Here is a 19,677-nt window from a genome sequence, read left to right on the forward strand (position 1 = left end):
TGGAGGTGAGATCTTGGGCACTTATGGATTTGCAAGCCACAGCCCTCTTAGTGCCACAACTTTTTGTAATCTGTACGTTCTCAGAACATCTGGAAGCACATTACTGCAGTTCCCTCGGGAAGAATTAGGATGGAGTAAGGTACCAAACCTGTACTTACTTACCTTGAGAGCATCCCTGCTGTGAGGCTGGAGACAGGACAGAGACCCCACCATGAATTGTCCCTACCTGAGGGACACCAACACAGCACCGGTCCTTCAGGCAGGGGAACACTATGGCTGGCACTAAAGCTGGCCTGCCCCAGGGGAAATAAGTTTCTTAAGTCACACGCTGCCTCTCACACCTACACAAAAGGCAGCCACCACCTTAAACGGATAACAACATGAAAAAGATCTCTTCAGAACACAACCACATACCTTACCTTGTTTCTTAACTGCTGTGACCTGATGCAACGTTCGAGTAAGAAATAAAATGCCATGTTTTACACTCAGTTATCTTTAGCACCCAGAAGACATTCAGCAAATAAACCATTCTTTGTTTAGATGGGAGAGAAGGGGATATTCAGCATTAAGTGAAATTTTCCATAAAATTTGACATGTGTTGGCAAAGGCTACACAATTAGCAATTTTGTCTCCCTTGTATATTTTTATGCTTCAGATAAAAATTCTCATTATTTTTCTACAGAACCAAGGATTAGCAGACCTACTGCTATTAAAATTCGACCTTTCCAACATGACCACTCTCAATGCAGTACGCATCTTTGCCAAACAAGTGCCTCTGCACCCACACGTCCTTACAAATAAGAAGCTGCCTTGCCTAGTAAGCAAATTGAGAGGTTTACAAGATTAAAATTGCATTTTACATTATTTCTTGAATTTCTAGAATCCTTCCTTACATGAGCAATTTTATCAGACATTACTTCTTTCTTTACAAAGGTCAAAGCTATGTAAAGACATTATAGCTGTAAAAAGTGAGTCTTCAGAAGGGTCACATACCTATAGTGATCAAAACAACAAAGAAATGGGGAAAAAACAACTTTTAAAACAGATCTTGATGGATAAGATCACATTTCCAGAAACTGAACTGTGGAAAGTGGAATGATGAGAGCGGTAACTCTGTTTTTAAATATCCATAATTAAACAGCTATTCCGCCCCCCCCCCCCAAATAGACCTCCAAGACAAAATTTATCTTTGGCATGAGGCCACTGAAAACGAGTTTGGTTCAGTTAAACCCATCCAGTACATATTAAATTAAAAGATATCAAGAAACACTTGTACCATAAATAAATGCACAGAAAACCTGGGGTATGTTAAGAGAAGAAAGAAACAAGATCACCTGGACTAGCTTGCCATAAACCAGTGAGCTTCAGTTACTCCAAATAGAGCAGACTGCCCAGAACTGGTTTTATCACATACGGTTAGTTTTCTTTCCTTACTTGTATACCTCCAAATGTGCTAAATGTATTGCTGAAAAAAGACATTAAGCACTTGAAAAGAGAATATCTCTAGTTAATCTGCACATTTATTATCAAGAAGAAAAAAAAAAAAAAAGAAAAAGATTTGGAGGAGTAGCAATAGTACACGAAGTCCAGACTCACGAAATAAAAGTCAACTGAGCTCTGTCTGAAAGCTCAACTGCTCCAGAAGAAGCTCTCCAACAATAAGTAGTTACTTAGGACGTCACATCAATACTGGCCCATATTCCAAATGTGCTCAGCTAGCTGAACAGTAAGATAAAGGACATAAACAAGGAGTTATCATCTCACCTGTACACCAGGTATGCTCTCAGGTGGGCACAGAACAATTCCTAGAACTACTGATACCATGAAGCACCTCTGAGAGCCTTGTAAAGAGATGAGAATGTCAAATTTCACTGCAAGAGGCTATCTGTGGTCATTGTAACCATCTTTATCCCATCCTCCACCATGTTTATAGGAGGACATTCCCAAAGCATCACCAAAACACTGATTATCCTCTTTGAAGTCCCTCTTCTAAAAACTGCATTTTGCCCTGAAAAAGCCCCATTAGCAGTCAGTGATTAGCTGAGGTGAACACCTGCCACAAGGATTGTTCCAAAGTTTCATCATACTCCCTCCAGCTCTGGACCAATTCTTGCCATTTGCCTCAGAGTGCAATGAAAGTACTGCCTTTCTGGTTTATACTTACGCAATTTCTTGCACTGACACTCCTGATACATGATCAATGTAAAATACTAATAATAAAAGATTGAAAACATGAATGAGGCATAGCTTCTGAGGTGACTTCAACTGACAGCTGTTAAGGGAAATTCTTAGGTCACTCCCAGAAATTAGCCTACAAAAAAGGTAATCCTCTCTTGCAAAGTAACCACACGGATAACAGTCATTTATACTTTCATCATTTGGTTCACGAAAACTTAGATTGCATTATAGGCCTAATTTTGTACTGCCATTCAACACAACATCATTTATACCCAGGAAAAATAAGTACAAGCTGAGAAAATAAATATGATACACTTTTAAATCCCATTCTTAGAAAGGGATGAATAACTTGTAATCGAGACTTCTGAGCCAAAGCCATCTTTGATGCAACTTTATGCAGGATGTTGGCCTGACGTATCAGCCCCTGCCTAGCCACGTTCACAGAAATATTCTGGAAGAGCACTCAAAAAATCGGTGCAATATTTGTGAGGTTTGCAACAGATAAGTTATTGAAATCAGATTAAATGAAGAGAAGGTAAACAAAGTTACACATCACATCACCTTCAACAAGAAGTGCTTCAACTGTTGACCATCTCTTTGAGTAGCCTTTGGGAAGCTATTATTCTTTATTAACCCAAAGCTTTAACTTCATTCTATTAACATTGTACTTCACAACACCCAGTCACTTCAAATCACAGCTGAGGACTATTCAGTAACCTTACAGAGATTCTTCTTTTCACAAAAAAGCTCTGCCTACTGCAAAACCAATTTCAATTTAGCATTTTCTCTTAAGGTCTTCATGCTGGAAGGCGTTAGGGTGTGGCTGGTTTTTTGTTGTTGGTGGTGATTTTTCAATTTTTTTTAATTCAGTGATACAAGAAAGTCAATTACCCACTGCTCTATCTGAAAAGATGACAAAAACATAGTTGTCTATCTTTCCTGTTGAGCATGTTTGCCAGCTTTTTAATAACGGTAATTAAGGGCATTAACCACTTAGACATACAAAGTACTAAAACTAGATGTTTTAGAGACCTCTTTCTGAAACTTTTTGATACCTGTAGACTGCTCACACAAAAACAAAGATCTTGTTTGTTTTCTAACTATGAAGAGAACTGCCAGGAAGACTTAGAAACGGCATGTAGATATTCATCTTACTCATTTCAATAGAACTTCCATTGACAAAGTCCTTTTGCATGCAACAAAACATATCAAGAAACAAAAGTCTGACTGCTTGAAGGTTGCGCTTTCCAACAGGTATAATGCAAACCTGGAACAGGTAATTAAAAATCTGATGTTGGTTACATCTATCAAGAATAATTTCACTGACATACCGCATGAATTTATAAAAAGAACCGCAAAATATGGCTTGCCATTTTTGTTTCAAAAAGCTTTGAAAATATGTGCTGTGTTTCCACATAGATTCCACGGCATTAAGAACACTCAGAAGAACAGTTGTTGGTTTTGTTGAAGGAAAAAAAAACACATGAAAAGTAACTCCCACAGCTTTGCACGTTGTCTAATCTTTTAATCTTTGGGAAGATTAAAGCCTGTAACTACCACCTGATCAGGACAGTGAAATTCTACCAGTCCAATCGATTATAAAAAGTGAAAGGCAGAAGCGAGTCTTTCATATTTATAAAAAATATAAACTCCACTGCTATTAAAGCCTTTTCAAGAGACTTCTTGCCAGTTGTACAGGAAGACTCTAAGTCCTTAAAAGTTTAATCAAAAGAGTAGCAAAAGCACTAGGAAAACATTGGCTAAGAAATCAAGAGCTCATGTTTTAAACTGTTTTTGTTAGAAGCCTGTTAGAAGAAGAATTTAAATAAACATTCGCAAAACATATTATACCGACCGCTTACATTAATTCATTGTAGGTTATGCGTGATGAAATCGGGACTACAAAGACTAAAGGACATTGTGCAGCCTTCATTTCCATAACAATACAACACGGAGATTGTTTTGAGCTGGCTGTACACCACTTGCACACTTGATTCATGCTACAGGTTCTCCAAAGGACTCTTTCAGTCGCTGCAGCCGAGTGGGCTAACAACTTAAACACCCCAGTTACAGAAAATTATGAGACCAAAAAAATGAAAGCGGTGAATGTGTAAGAAGCCACGATCCCTCGTTAAGCTGTTTAAACGTTAATTAACCCTTCATTTCCCCCCTCAGCTCGGAGGGGTCGGGGAGCAGCCCCTGGGGGCAGGGACCCGGGGGCTTGCAGCAGTCGGCCCTGAGGAGACGGGGGCGGTATAGGGGCTAGGAAAGGGGGCAGAAAGCGCCTGTACTTGTTGTCCACCACCCCAAAAAAGCTACATGAGGAGAAGCCCGAGGGGGACGGGGGCAGAGAGCACAGCTACCAGCTCTGGCGCCACTCACTTACCCCGCTCGCCGGCTCCATGCCCAGGCAGACAAGCAGCAGCAGCACCCACAGTAGCCTGAGGGGAGGCGAGAGGACAGACAGGGTCACGGCGGGGTCGGGGAAGGAAGGGAAAGGGGAAGGGGAAGGGGAGCGAAGGGGCCACCGCGCCCCAGCACTCACCCAGCGCAGCCCATGCCGCCGGAGGAAGGGGAGGACGCCCGGCGCGGCTCAGGGAACAGTGGGTCTCCCCCTCCCAGCCGCCTCTCGGTCACCTCCTCATCCCTGCAGTGCGCGAACAGCGCAGTTTGCGCGGCCACGGCTAGAACGTCGCACCTGAGGTGAGGGGAGCGGAGCCCGCAGAAGCACCCCTACCGGCCCCGCCGCCCGCCCACTCCTGAGGTGCGGCCCCGGCACCGCCAGCGGCCCCCCTCCGCCGTCGAACCTCTCACACCCCGCTGCCTCCGCCACGGAAAATAGTCCGGGGTTCGACGGCCGCCAGACGAAGCAGCGGGGAGAGGCAAAAGGCTCCCACCCTCCGTTCCGCCAAAACCCCGACGCCCGAAGCGTGAAGGCCGGGCGGGGAGCGGCGGCCGGGGAGCCACGGCCCCCTCTACTCAGCGCGGAGCGGCCCCTTCCCCACAGACGCGCTGGGGGCCGCCTGTGGTGCGGATGAATCTCGCGGGGCGGGCAAGTAGTCCCGGGAGGACTTGAGCCGGGAGGAGCGGGCGAGCGCGGCAGAGGGGCGGGTGGTGGTGGGGTGCTCGGGGGGTGCTGCTCGGAGCGAGCCGTGCAACCCCCGCCGGGCTATGCCCGCGCCTCACGCCGGCTCCAGGACCTCCTGAGGCGGCTGCGAGGATGGAGCTGCGGTGGCGAAGCCGCAGCCCAGCCGCTGGGTGCTTGGTGGTGCTGCTCTTGGGGTGCTGGCGGCTGGACGAGGCGGCGGCGGCGGTGAGTGTGGGGCGTCCCCTGGGTTCTCCTCAGGCGCTGGGGGGGGAGCTTTGGGGTCCCCCTGAAGGTTCCCCACTGCGGGAAGCTGATTGGAACCCGGCTCGGGGGGGGGCTGAGGTACTGGGGGAGCCGTGTGCGGGAGGCAGGGGGACAAAGGAGGCCGGACGCCCCCCTCCGGCAGGGCTGGGGGCGCCCCGAAGGCCCGGGGGTGCTTCTCAGGTGGTGCTGGGCGCCATTGGTAGGGGAGAGGAGGAAGAGGAGTAGGAGGAGGAGGGGGCTGTGCTGCCTCTGGGGTGCCCACCCTGCCTCCCCTCACAGACCTGGGGGCAGGAGGCACCGGCTGCTTGGTCAAGTGCTTCACAGGGACCTGCTGCTACCGAGGGATGGGGCAAGGAACGGGCTCCTGCTTCAGTGTGTGTCAGCTCCTATCTGCTTTTTACAATCCACTGCTCGGGGCAATAACTTTTCTGAAGCTTATGTGGAAGAGAAAATGAGTTCAGGTTTCTGATGTTTCAGATTGTTCCCCAGTTGAAAAGCGGTCCTAACAAGAGGCGTAAAGCACCTCTCTGCTGTGGCCCTACTACATGCGCGGTTTTGTAGATAGAGCTGACAAAATCCTACTTGTCTGGAGCTCCTTTGAAGTGCATTCCTTTACAGTGAGACTTTGTAGACCTTTCGTTTGCCCTTCCAAAAAGTAAAGGTTGGCTGTAATGCTCTCTTCTACTCTTCCACCCCTCCTTCTTCGCAGGAGTGTACCCAAACGTAAGTGATACTAGTGTGTTATCAGTGCTTACGGCTTCTGAGAGCTGCTTGTCTTCGTGTTGCCTGCGGTGCTACTTCTGATGCTGTGTGAAGTGCCACCAGGCCCCAGACTATTTCCCATAAAGTTCCCCAACTTTTTACCCCTTAAAGGAGGGGCTGGGTCAGTTCCACCCGCAGGATTTCACTGTTTAGGAGGTGGGGATTGAAGAGGGGTGGGTTTGTGTGCATAAATATGGCCTCTTCCCCCTCCTTTAGGAAAGCCCTGAAGCAGAGATGTGTGTGTGTGTGAGTGGTGGGAGTCTGTGGGGTCCTGGAACGGGGTGCTGCTGGGCTGACCCTGTAGGCAGCCCTGTGCCTCGAGAGAAAAGAAAGGAGAAAGCAAAATGGTGGAGTTCATGGATCTCAATGCCACCTTGTGCTACAGGCTTTCTTTTAGGATGAGTCTCCTGGGGTTTTACTGCCCTACGGTGAGATGAGATTAACTCAAGACCTGAGGGCTAGTGGGGATGGGAGAAAGAGACAGGCAGCTCTGTTCCCAACCTACACAAATCCTGCTGACTCTTTGGTTTCTTAGTACTTTGGTGTTCTGATGTCCTTGAATCTCCCATGATGGTAACAATGCTAAATTATGCTGACCCGTATCAATTTGGATCAGTGTTTTACTCTTTTGATGGTCAGAAGAGGTAGAACTAACACTATAGCAGTATGCATAATACACACAGTCTCTTTGTGAATATTGTTTTGGGGCCTTATGTTGGGTTTCCCTACCCCAACAGGATAATCCTGGTGGGATGATTTGAAGTCATTCTGGTGTCCTGACTAAAATATCTGAGCTTATTCAACCTCATCATACACATTTTAAATGTAAAAATCATGTTGTCTTTGCTCTGGATTGTAGGACTATCTATGCTAAGTGATAAGTACAAGGTGACAGAGCATTGCTATTATCTGTCCATGGAGACAATGACTTAATAAAACCCCCAGAAGCTCATACTCAGTATGGGTGAATTTAATTGTTCCAGTTTTATTACTGGATTTCCATTGCCCTTAAGCCATAAACTCAGCTTGGTGAGTAGGATCTGGGTCATGCAGTGCATTTGTACAGACTGAGCAGTGATGTAGGGTGAAGCATGTCAGCGCTGGCTAGCAGTGTAAAAGTAGCTGGGAGTCAGACCAGTGTTACTTCAGAGTGGGAGGAGGAAAGGGGTAGGATATGGTGCCAGCGGTGCGTGGAGTACAGGAAAGGTACTTATTTGCTGTCATCAGAGTATGTGAGTGCTTACATATGCAAAGGGGCAATATTGTTGCCTAAATGACTTGGTGTTTCTTATATAATTCCACACACAGGTATATAAGTCAACTAGCTTCTATTATAAGCAAAGTGCTTTTCCCTTTCCTGGCAGGCTTACCCCTCTCTATAGAGAAGTGATCTTAAGTTACAATTGTGGAAGTTCTTTAGTTAAAGAACGGAGATGAGCTAGATTATTGAGATGAACTAGATTATTGATTTGTGTTAATCTATGAAACTCCGTTGAAGTTAGTGACTGCTTATTAGCTCTTATGGGGGGGGGGGGGAGGGGAACCTTTATGGTTAAGGCCTAGATGTTTAGTGTGTGTAAATGGGCTTTGTCTGCCCTAAAGTTGTCCAAAATTTTTGTGATGTCTTGTTTTCTTTGCCTGCGTTTTTTATTCCAGTTTGACATGAGTATATGCATATATCTCATGTAGTTAGTTACACTGTACTTAATTAATATTCTTGATGTGTAAATGATAGTCATCTGCTTTAGACCCAAATATTTTTCATGGGATTGGCTACCATTATCTTGCATTTCGTAACTGCCTGGCTCGCTAGTTATGAAAGCTAGGTCTTGAAAAGCAGGATGGAATGGATGCTCGCCTGCGGAATTCAAACAATATTTCATCCTGAAATTCTGAGGATGTGCACAAGACTGTTGCATAACATCAAGGCTCAAGCCCTCACACTTGCAACTTGTCACTTGTCGTGTGTTTTGCTGTTGACCTTTCATGGCTTGTGAAGATGCACAGTAACAGTTGTATCTCAGGATGTGCTCTGGTGTATACTGAAATGCAAACAAATCCAAGGCATTCTGCATGAAATGTAACAATACTCCTTCGGACTGTAACATCTAGTTTTTTGTAGCCATGCATAAAAAATAGTTATGGATCTTATTCAGTTTTCCTACATGATGGAAATAGACTGATAGTTCAGCAGAAACTCCTAGCATGCTCCTGGTGCCTCTGCTTAGGCACTTTCTGGTGTTTTCCTCATTATGATGGATTCATCTACTCACTGTAAGCAATTATCTAAGCTATGTACCCTTTTTTTTTTTTTAAAGAAGGGGAAACTTTCCTAGGATGAAGTGTTACTTGGTTTATTTAACAGTTACGTAAATTTACAGTGATCTTTCTACACTGAATAAGCAGTAGTGCTTACCATAATGCAGTTAGCTGCTCTTAGTTTTACTGGAACACACAGGGACTTATCAGTCTTACAAAACAACTGAAATTGGAAAGAACACCCTGGCAAAACTACCAGGCGTATTGTCTCTCTGGGACAAAGTGCGGCGAGGAAGCCGTTCTGCAGGCCGTGAGGATGTATGGTGCACTTTGACCCTCCCTTCGCTTAAACGAAAACTCTCCCCTAATGGCATCAACTGTGTAAACTCTCCCCTGCGTATCACCATTTAACAAGATATCTAGATAATGCTTGCACGTTCGAGGAATAGCGTTACGCAAGCATGCCCAAGCAGCCTCCGCCAATAATAATACCAGACAAATTGCTGGGAATGAAAGCACTTTTTGCCTGACTGTTGCATCAGGCCGTCTGGACTTGAACTCATGGGGGTGCTTTTAAGCTGGTGCTCTACCCAGTTTTTGGCTATCTGATGTCAACTTCAGGCTTCTCTGCTAAGAGCAGCTGGCTTACAGCACAGAACGTGTAAAAATTTGTTCAAGAGGTGTACTTCTAGTATGGTTTTAAGCATCCTTTACCTTCCTGTGGGAGGTTAACAATGCAATTAAACAGTATGAAGTGTCGCTGATGCAGTGCAGTTTTCTGAAAAGGAAACTTGCTGAAAGCCCTGGTTATGTAATTGCAGATGGGTGGTGTGCAGAGGAAAGGCTTCAGTGTATCAAGGACTTATCAACAGCATGAATGCAGCTGAGCTGAAGTAAGGTCCTGAAAAGGTCCTCTTTAAAAAACAAACTCCAATACTTGTAAACTAATTGTAAAATAACTTTTGTTTTAAGCCTTTCTCACGGAGTTTATATCTTTCTTGGAGAATTTGTGAAGGAGATGGTCCTAAATTTAGGATACTGCATGTGGGGGATACGTTCTTAATTTTAGGGTGAAGAGCTATTCCACAGTCACATAATTTCAAAATTATATTGCGAATTAACCATTTTAGCATTGACTTGGTGATAATTTAGTTCCTCTAAAAGTCTGATTCTTAAACTGTACTATGGACATCTTTAGTATTCTTGAAAAAGACACTTGTATTTTCTTTTGTTTATGAAACTGTGTCTCTGTTCCCATGCTCCAAGGGGAATCTGGGGTAAATACCAACCTGAGGCCCCTTCCAACCTGAATCATCCCAGGAGTCTAAATGTAACTATCTGAGAGTAAAGCTGTGCTCTGAAGTGTGCTTTAAGACTACTTGTGCATCCTGTAGTCAAGATTAACTGTAATTGTATGCAATTGTAAGTAGGTCTCATGTTTACTTCCAGTGAAGATAGCTGCTGCTGTGTTTTGGTTGCAACTCCTTAAAAAGCCATCTCAGGCTGTCAGCATGGCAGCATTGAAAACTGTAATTTGTATTCTGTTTTCAAACTTCGAAGTATGAGTTTCCTTATGTGGAGGGTGTCTTGCACAGTGTATGTGTATATATGTCACTTTGCTATAATGTAACAAGAGGGAAAAAATGTAGAGGTAATATTGATATTTTTTTTAACCTGAAGCCTGTTTTAGGAGTCAGGAAGAAAGGGACTCTAAAGCTATGGATTTGAGCTGACTTTAACGATACCCTTCAAGGCTCAGTTATTGCAGCTCCAACTTCTGTGGTTGGATTTCTCTTCTTGTCCCCTTCTTCCATTTGGGGGGGAAAGAAAAATAGTTTAGTCTCATCAGTATTTTGTTTCTTTTACCTAATCTCTCTAAGGAGAATTAAAATGACAGAGCTGAATTTCAATGTTCCCTCTCCTGGCACTGTAAAAGACATCTACTAACAACACTTAGACTAGCGCTTAGTCAAAGAGCTGTCTACAAAATGATTTTTTCTTTGAGGCATATGGTTAGACCTGCAGAACTCCTCTCCTGTGGTCAAACGTGGCCCCCTGTATGCTAGATAAGCTTTGCTACTGCAGCTCTGCTGGAAACCCTACTTTCCGTTGTCTTAGCTTTCCGTGAGATAAGTAAAGCTCAGCCAAAAACAGCCTAGTAAGTTCTCTTTTTGCCATTGTCTGCCTTTGTTAAGGCTTTGTGCTGAAATGCCCTAAACATCTGTTAGGGCTCTGTGCTGAAATGTCTTGAACATGTTGGAAAAAACCTGTTTATTCCAGTACTGACCTTAGCTGTTATCACTGAATCTTGCTTTTAAAATGCCCCATTAATTTACAGGAAGATTACTTATGCTGTAGTGCTTCCTGGGGAATTAAGATGCTTTGTGAAACTAGACTTGGACAATCCTTTCTTAAAGCTGAGGTGTATGTACATGGTAGTATACCAAATGAATCTACAAGAAACAATAAGCAAGAAAATCCTTAGTTTTTTTCCAAATGCTTCACTGATACCAAATGAAGCTTTCATCTCTTTACGTCTTTTACTAACTCTTGCTTTTTCTACCTCTTTCGTGTTGTATTTGGAGACGTAGTTACAGTAGGTACGATCACCTTACCGGCTCTGGTGTCAACTGGCAGGCTGACAGGTCCTTGGGGGGCTCTTGCCTTGGGTTAAGGGACGATGGTTCTGGTTGCGCACTGGGCAAGTAGCGGGGCTGTGGTGGAAAGGCTTCGTGTAGGTGCTCGGGGCTGTAGGGCAGCTTGTGGGAAAGGTGAAACCGGACAGGTATCTCAGCCCAGAGTGCTCTCAGGGCTGTTGAGTCCCTCCAAATCTATACCATATTTTTAGTACTCCTACACAGAAAATTGAACAGAACTACACAGACCTTCCTTTCTAGCTTTAATTTTCAGTTGGTCAAACTGGCTTCTTGCACAGTTACTGCACTAGACAAGTATACAAGAACCTTCATTTGTGAGCATTAAATTGGGCTTTATGTAGCAACTGGAGTGATAGTGAAGCAACATGCCAACATTTGTACTGAGAAAAAGGCAATGAGGCTTGAAGAAAAACCCCAGTGTTTCTGACTGACTCCTGTTTCTACCTACTCTTTCAGGTACTTGAAGCACCTTAGAGCATTGGCAGCATTGAGTGGAAGGAAGGAATTTTGTAGATGATATCAGAGGTGTTGTGTTGTACACTTCATAACCTGCATTCACCATGTGCTGTCTGTAACTGGTAGTTATGACTGGGAAGTCAAAGCCTTCTCTTCATCTTGTAGCACTGTCTCAGAAATTAGACTTATATGTAAGCACGTGCACTGGTAATATGCATTGGTGTGTTGTATTTTAATATACTGAAGTGCAATTTGCAGTGTTCCTCAAACAGAAGGAAATAAGTTTCCCTTACAACTCAGAACTTGAGGGAAAAAAATCACTTAGCACTTGATAAGTGATCGTTTTTGAGTGAAATTAATGTTTCAGCTCCTTGATACAGTGTCTGGAATAACCATTTGCCTATGCTTCTTTCACTATTGTACTTCTGAAGTTGGAAGGTCATCCTTTTCTGTGCTGTTACTCTGCTTGGTTAAAAGTCTCGAACTCACATGTGGGAAGGGTAAGTGGTTTTGTTAGCCTATTGTGCCTGAGGCTAGCAATTCTTTCCCCCACCTCCTGATGCCATCTTCTCTATGCTGTTCTTACTCCAGGAGATTATTCTTCTTCTGTGCCTTAACCTTGAAGAATGTCACTTTTGCTTCTTAATTTGCATGCTAGTATAAAATGTGATGCGAATGTGTTCTCTTGGAATCCAGGAATCCTTAAAAGGAGACCAGTGCCAGATGGATTTCTTCATCCAGCCATGGACTTGTGGGTCATACTGTTTTAATAGCTACCTGTTGCTAAAACAAATTAACTTTATATTAAACACTTTCTGGCACTATTTCTCATCTCCATGTGTGGGAAATCTCTGAGTTCATACCCAAGTAATGTACAGTCGCTTCACCTCTATTCTAAATACTGTTTTCCTGGCAGACACATACATTTCCCTATGTTTTCTAATCAAACTAGGCAACTCGAGTGATTTTTTTGATAATTCATACTGGGCTTCATTATTTCTCCAGTACTCTGGATGTACTGTAAACTTTTTGACACTTTTTTCAGAATAGCTTTATTGCTCTTCCCTTCTGGCCCTTAATCTCTCCCAAACTCCCACACTTTGGATGGAAGAAATAACAAGCATTTGTTATTACATAAATCTGTCAAACTTAAGCAAGTTGAACTTGCATTTGATTTTTTAGCTTCACCTGTCTAGCAAAGAAGGCTAACATTCTGTCATTAAGGAATGAATATGACAGTTTGTGAATAAGACTGTATAGTATCAGTATGTGTTTACTGAATACAGTATCGATTCTTCAGAAGCAAGCCTCTCTATTTATGCACTGAAATCCTGCAGGTGTCCTATAGAGGAGAATAAAATGAGCACCCTGGGCAAAGAACTTTGCCCTTTATACACCATGAATTCAAGTAGCAGTTACTGGAAACCACAAATAGTTTTCATTTCTTTAGGTGAAGCTAATGTGACCTGCAGGCAAGGCTAGATGGGCCTTCATCCCCCAGAACGCACAATTTCCTATAAAGTGCCCCTGCAAAATGATACTTGGGTGAAGGAGCTTATGTTCTCAGTTTAAAAACCTTTTAAAATGAACCCTTTTTATGGAGCAGTGATTTTTGTGGTTCAGTTTATTCTGAACCAACATGTTACACAGAATGACAGCAGAAGCTGTCCTTTCTGAAAGACTAAATGACTTGCAGCTGTCATTCGGATATGAAGTGACTCAGAAAATTTTCTGAATTAGTCTAAGAAGAACTCTCATCTATTGAACCTTAAAAGACAAAGGTACTCGGAAGGAAAAGGAGGCTTTTTCACCAGTCTGAAGAAGGTGACTTGTGTTTGACTACTCATCTCTTCATCCAGTCACTGTGTATTCACACACAACAGAACCTTAAGGTTTCTGCAAAGCCATTCCTTAACTTTTTTTATTCTTTGAGTTATATACTGAAACACAGTATGGAGGAAAAAATGGAGAGATGATGAAATGGATGAGAAAAGTTTCAATTCTTGTGTTTTTGTATTCTAAGTGAACATAGAAAATAAATTCCTTAACTTCAGGTTTGAATGAGGAGAGGCTTGTTGACAGGTCTAGTCATGCTCAGAACATGTCTATTTTTGGAACACCAGCGTACTGTACCTACGAGTGAGAGTAATCAGACAGGTACTGTTTCTGTTCAGTTGACAAATTATTAATTGACAGGCTAAGCAAATGTGCTTAACATCAATAAGACACCTAATGGCTGTGGATGTATTGTCCAAAGCTTCACTTAAGATTTTCAGTGACTTTTGCATCTTGATGGCAAAAAGGCATGTGTTAACAGACTTGGTATTTGAAACTGCAAGGAGGCCCTTAAGCTCTTTGATTCAGAAGTGTACCAGAGGCCACTTCTGAAGTTTTCAGATGAAATGAACCAAATGCTATATTATTGCCAGTTAAGAGGCTCAGAGGACAAGACAAATACAGAAGGGGGAGGCTTCAAGTACAAAGACTAATTTCTGAAAGCTAATTGTTACAAACAGATAATGAAGTCTGGGGGGGGAAAAATCCCCAGTCACAGTATTTTGTTATATTTGAGTCGCAGCTATGTAACAGCAACATGAACATCACTTTTCATTGATCACTAAACATGCTGCGTAAGAAGCTTTAATTACTTGTCTCAAAACACTGGTGCTTCCTCCTGGGAGGAGAAAACTCCCATCCAGACCCGTATGTGAAGTCAAAAGGCTGTCATCTTTGGACAAACTTCCCTAGCTTTTTGGCTCTCTTCAGGTGGAGCCTTTTATTTTGTTCCATATTGTGGTGACTGGTAGCGATCGAATGTCTGAGGTATCTGATGTATGTGAATGTGAGTTGCAGTTGTAGCTTGGAAGCTTTTAGTCCCAATTCTGTGCTTCGCTTGGCTCTGCAGAGCTAGGGACCTCCACTACCTTTACTATCTCTGGTCTTGACAGGAGAGTGTAAGCACATGAAGTGCTGTGGGATTTAACTCTTGGAATACTTTAATGTAGAGAAGAAAATAAAATTAAAAAGCTAAAATGCCAAGCTTGTCTTTTATTCTAGAATCAAAGAAAAACTCAGACTGGAAGTATAATCCTGCTGCTCTGGAGGCTAGGAGGGATGACCTCTTGCTCAAAGCAGGGGGCTGTCTTCAAAGTTCTCCATTTATTCTTCTTGTAGCTGCGATCTAAAAGGATATTGTAAAAGTATCTTCCATTCCAAACCTTGCTTACTGGAGGAATACAGTTAAAACTTTCTGGCAACACTCAGTACTTAGTGCTTGCAATTAACCTACCAGTCACTGCAGGATGCAGAACATAGATCACAAACTTACAGCAGGTTATTTTCTTGGAGTGCATCCAGCTCCAAATAGCACTTGTGGGAGTTGGTGCACTCCCTAAAACAGGGTGCCTCGGGGAACACTTTCCCTTCGAGAAAGTGACTGGCTGGGTTGGAATGTGTGCAGATGCCAGGGGCGGCTGCTCATTCCTCCCCAAATTCAGGCTGAGCTGCATCTTGAGGTTTAGTAAGGCTTGAGTTGAGGGCTGCTACTTGTGAATGGACATCCTCAGTTCAGTTACTGTTGGGACAATGTGGGTTCTCTCCTTGTCTACCCTCACTTTTGAAAAACTGACAGTGCTTTAATGCAGCATTGCACAGAAGACAGCCTGACATCCTCAGGCTGGGTCAGAGGATTGTCTTTACCGGGTACTCTGAGTTGGGTATTGTTAACCTGCCTCCCAGCAACCTCCAGAGCAACTGGGAATAAAACCAACTGATGAGAAAGCAATAATAATGTAATTGCTGAAGCAAGGAGGAGCTTAACTTTACTACTGAAGACTTCTTTTCCCCAAATAAGTAGTACTAAACTATTTATACAGCATCTGCTGAAAGTAATACTTTACTCCTAAGTTTTCATGGGTGGTATCCCTCAAAGTATTTCAAAAAAGGAATTTTTGAGTAATACATTTTAATTTGTCTTTATTAAAACTGTCTGGTTCATTCTGTATACACTCATCATACTTCTACTAAAATCTTTTTGATTGAATCTCTTTGGATGAATGTCATTATTACAAAATGATCTTTTTCACTGGTGGCGGTGGGAGGTAGGGGAAGAGTAGAGACAATACAGAAGAAAATATTATGAAGGCTTAAACATCAGCAAGTGTTTGAAATAAAAATCTAAGGTGCATTTCCCTCCTTCTGCCTTCCCTCCCACCCCCCTTCCAGCACTGATCAGATTTCTTTTGCCTTTTTTACTACAGATACCATGTTAATACTTCGAAAAACTTGTTGGTTTTCAAGGCCTTTTGTAAAGATCTTATCTGTGGTCCTTTTAGCTCGCTTTTTGGCATGGGTTCAATTTCTCTTAAAGTAGCAAGCCTTTGACAAGTGCAATTGAATTCCTAGGGCGTGCTTTCTGTTCAGGGATGATCAGCGCAAACCAAATGTAGCAACTCTTGTGATAATGTAATGTGTAGCCTCTAGATGTAGCTTCCCACGTGTAAGGGAACGAAATCCACTTCTAATCAAGTCTGAGTATCTGATTCCAAGATCGTGTGTCCTAGATAGCTGCAGGCTAGTGCTAATAGACAGTCTGTCTCTTCTAGCACTTTAAAGGCAATAAAATACAGTCAGCCCCACTTTTCCTTTGTCCGCACTAAATGCTCTGGGAGAATACTGTTATTGTGGTCCTTTGTATCCCTGTAAGCTCGCTCTTTCACAGCAAGGTACAGTTTGATCATCTTCCCTGGGCTTCAAGTGACAGATGCTCTAAGGAGACCCCAAGCTCTCATTAGCAGGTAGCCAAACACTGGGGGCTAGAGTATCCTACTATTCATCTGCTGAAGGTAAGCATGCAAGTTCCTGAACAGGCATCTAATGCCCACCAAATATCTCCAATTTTTATCAGCTTTAGGGATGTCTGAAGCCTTGTGGATAGAAGAAAAGGGCCTCCCAACTCACCAGCTCCTGATGCTCTTTTCTGTTTGGAAGTGACTTGGAGAGGGTTAGGACAATTGCTTTGTATTCATTGCTTCCTTGTCTAAATTGGCCTTCTCTACAGTCACATATGTTTTCCAATTTGATTACTTGAGACTGGAGGGTAGTTTCTATCTGTATTTAGCAATACAAAAAAAGCACTGACCACACTTAGGTTTAGGTATTAAAATGTACACACTGGATATGCTGATGCTACAGGCATAAACAAATGATGAAACAGCTCTAACTAGAAGAACCTTGGAGCTATGATACTTGGTCCAAGAACTGAAAGAATGGCAAAAAAAATTCCCCAGACATCTACCAAGCTTCAAGTGAGTTAGGTCTTGTTCTGACAGTGAAGAGGGTGTGTACTACTTCAGATAACATCTCAACACAATATTGCTGTGCACAGCCTCTATTCTTTTCAACACATATACTTGCTTAATCTTTGGTATTAATTTAGTGCTTTCTGTAGTTTCAAAATAGACCACAGAGAGGTTGTTAGATTCATCTGAACTGCTGTTCTATTTTTTCTTCTTTCTCGGAGGAAGAAGTGGAGTTCTGTTCACAGGTGGTCTGCTTCATGTGTACACCACATGAAGGTGCAGTTGTAAGTGTCAAATGAGTGGCTTCCACTAAGGGACTGAAGCTTCCTCTGTTGTCCATACAACATGCAAAGGTGAGGAGTAGGACATGTTCTGGGGAGTTAGTCTAGAGCCTGTGTCTTTATTCCATTTCCTTACCCAGGAAAGGATTAGAGACATGCTGCCAGAGCGAGAGGCATTATGACTGTAATACTTGGCTCGCAGGCAGGTGAGGCTTGCAGCCTGGCTGACAGTTAGCCTGAGGTTTGTGTTACATTTGGACATGGTTATAGAAAGTGGAAACATCTGACACCTGTCACTTGGGAAAGGTCCTAAATCACTAGTAAATCTTAACCTGTAATGGGTGCCATATGGCACTCTTTATTTGCATCTGGAAAAAATCAGGAAGCCTCTAGAGGCTAGTGATTAGAGACATGTATGTAAAATTCAAATAAAACTGAGACTTCCTGGAAAGCAAAGTGACTTACTGTGCGCTGCTGCTGTCTGAACGTCAGGTGTCTTCGTGCTAGAGCTAGTCGCAGAAATGTGTAACTGGACAGGCAAAGATGAAGGCATGCTTAAATGAAACTGTTCCCCTACACTGCAATGTACGTGTTTAAGGAGTTTGGTTATGGTCTGTATATAAGCCAGAGGGTGGTTTGATGTGAGTTTTTAATGTTCACATCAATATGTGGTACAATAACTAGGCCAACAGAAATGCGGTACTGACTTCATCTCTTGCGTACTGTGGGTATTTCCCCTCATAGTGCATGTTCACGCTCAGACTTTCCCTGTATATAAAGGTGCAACCTCAGTGCAAGTTTTTATTTCTTGAAGTCTTAGCTGTGGAGCTGTCATCAAGGAGTTATTTCCAGTGTATTCATGGAAAAAACATTTCCTCATATGTATGGTATAGAGTAAAAACAAAGGAAATGCATTTAAAGCAGCTGTTAGGATCTTTTGGGTTGGTTCCAATGTCTTTTAAATTGCTTCCAGGAAAGAATAGAATCAGAGTTGAGCATTTAGAACTGAAATCAAAAGTAGTCAAGTGTGGGCTGCCTACAGAGGTGGTATGTCATCTGCCCCTGCCCAAAATCTCCTATTGCAAAACTGAAAGTTGAAGAGTTGCTTTGTTTAAGGTGTTTCTCTACCGAACCTATCTGTTCAGAGGTTTGTGCAGGTACTGCAGTGTCTGCTGAGCAAGGAAATGGGTACGGCATCTGTGGCTCATGTACTTGAAGGCAAAGTGGGCAGAAAAGACCATCTGGTGGTTTGTGTTCTGTCTTAATTTCTCTTGCTTGCACTCTTTTTACCAGCTGTGTACTTGTCAAATCTAAACAGTGGCAGCATAAAGGTGGTACTTAACCTGAGCTGCCACTTAAGGACACTTTCACAAATTCTTACAGCAGAGTGTTGAGGGGTTTGGAGAGTTGAGTTCATTATGATAGAAGTACTTGGCTTTTCAGGTGTCTTCAATCTCACCTTTGAAATGTTTGTGAAATGGGCAGTGAAGCTTGATATGATTATTTTACTTTCTGTGTATGCCACCCGGTGAGCATACTACACTGAAGCCCGCTTGTTCTATAAGTCTTACAGGCCACAGAAATATGAGTTCTGAGAAGCAGTGGGAACTGTCCGGATCCTTCTCTTTGCCTACAGTTGAGTGCAAGTCTGGCAGCACTCATTAAAGCAGGGTGGCAACTATCACTTTCTTTTAGGTTCTTTTAGAAAATGAGAATGAGCTACTGTGAGTTATGAGGGCTGGCTGTTCAAACTCAGCTTGAAGGTTTTCTGCATGTCCTGGGGAGTTCTCGGCTTTCCTCCTCTTACAGCTAAGTACAGAGAAAGGGAGCAAGGTCTGGGAGCTGACAGCGTGCCCAGCTCACTTTCTGTCCTTGTCTTGGTTCAGGAACCAAACACGAGTTTACAGACTGCAATGCCCCCTGCTCCTGGGGGATAACCTCTGTGTACATTTGCCCATTGCTTTCACATTTTTTTGTTTAAAAAAGGGAGGTGGAAAGCCCTAAGTTCTGGGAGGGTAAGGATTGTTTCTGTGTAAGCTTCCTCCTGCTGACTTGCATCCTTCTGCAGCTTGCTAGAGAGGAATTCTTCCCCTGTTCGTCTGATTCTAGCTCTGCTCAGCAGTTCAGGCATTGGGACAGCCTGCTCCTACTCAGCGTATTTGCTGATTGAGTCTCCCATGCAGCAGCAGCTGCTGCTGTGTGGCAGGTCACTTGACCAGCCCAAATCTGCAGGTGAGTGCTTCTCTAGATCTCTTCTCTGAGTTGTCCTTAGGAGCTTCCAGGAAAGGGAGGACAGAGCATTCCCTGGGGTGCTTGCAGGGAAGTCTTCTTTACATGGAAAAAGTCTTCATGGGCAAATGATTACAGTTTGGGGATGGATGAAAGTTACACAAGCTTTGGGCTTGAATTCAGTAAAAAGACTGAGTCTGGAA

General features: G+C 43.2%; 2 protein-coding genes across 2 annotated transcripts in view; one reads left to right on the forward strand and one right to left on the reverse strand.

The window, feature by feature from the left end:
• COL4A6 (collagen type IV alpha 6 chain) overlaps positions 1-4,816 on the reverse strand; it is a 126,201-nt gene extending 121,385 nt beyond the window's left edge. Inside the window, exons 1-2 of the mRNA XM_035541355.1 lie at positions 4,724-4,816; positions 4,565-4,619 (exon numbers count right to left, since the gene is read on the reverse strand). Of these exons, the coding sequence (XP_035397248.1) occupies positions 4,565-4,619; positions 4,724-4,737 (69 nt within the window). The 5' untranslated portion in view covers positions 4,738-4,816. The remainder of the gene's footprint in view (positions 1-4,564; positions 4,620-4,723) is intronic.
• A 582-nt stretch (positions 4,817-5,398) lies between these two features.
• The window catches only part of COL4A5 (collagen type IV alpha 5 chain), a 79,756-nt gene continuing 65,477 nt past the window's right edge, over positions 5,399-19,677 (forward strand). Inside the window, exon 1 of the mRNA XM_035541721.1 lies at positions 5,399-5,491. Within this exon, the coding sequence (XP_035397614.1) occupies positions 5,399-5,491 (93 nt within the window). The remainder of the gene's footprint in view (positions 5,492-19,677) is intronic.

Source organism: Cygnus atratus, chromosome 13 (genome assembly GCF_013377495.2).
Source record: "Cygnus atratus isolate AKBS03 ecotype Queensland, Australia chromosome 13, CAtr_DNAZoo_HiC_assembly, whole genome shotgun sequence".
Taxonomy (NCBI): domain Eukaryota; kingdom Metazoa; phylum Chordata; class Aves; order Anseriformes; family Anatidae; genus Cygnus; species Cygnus atratus.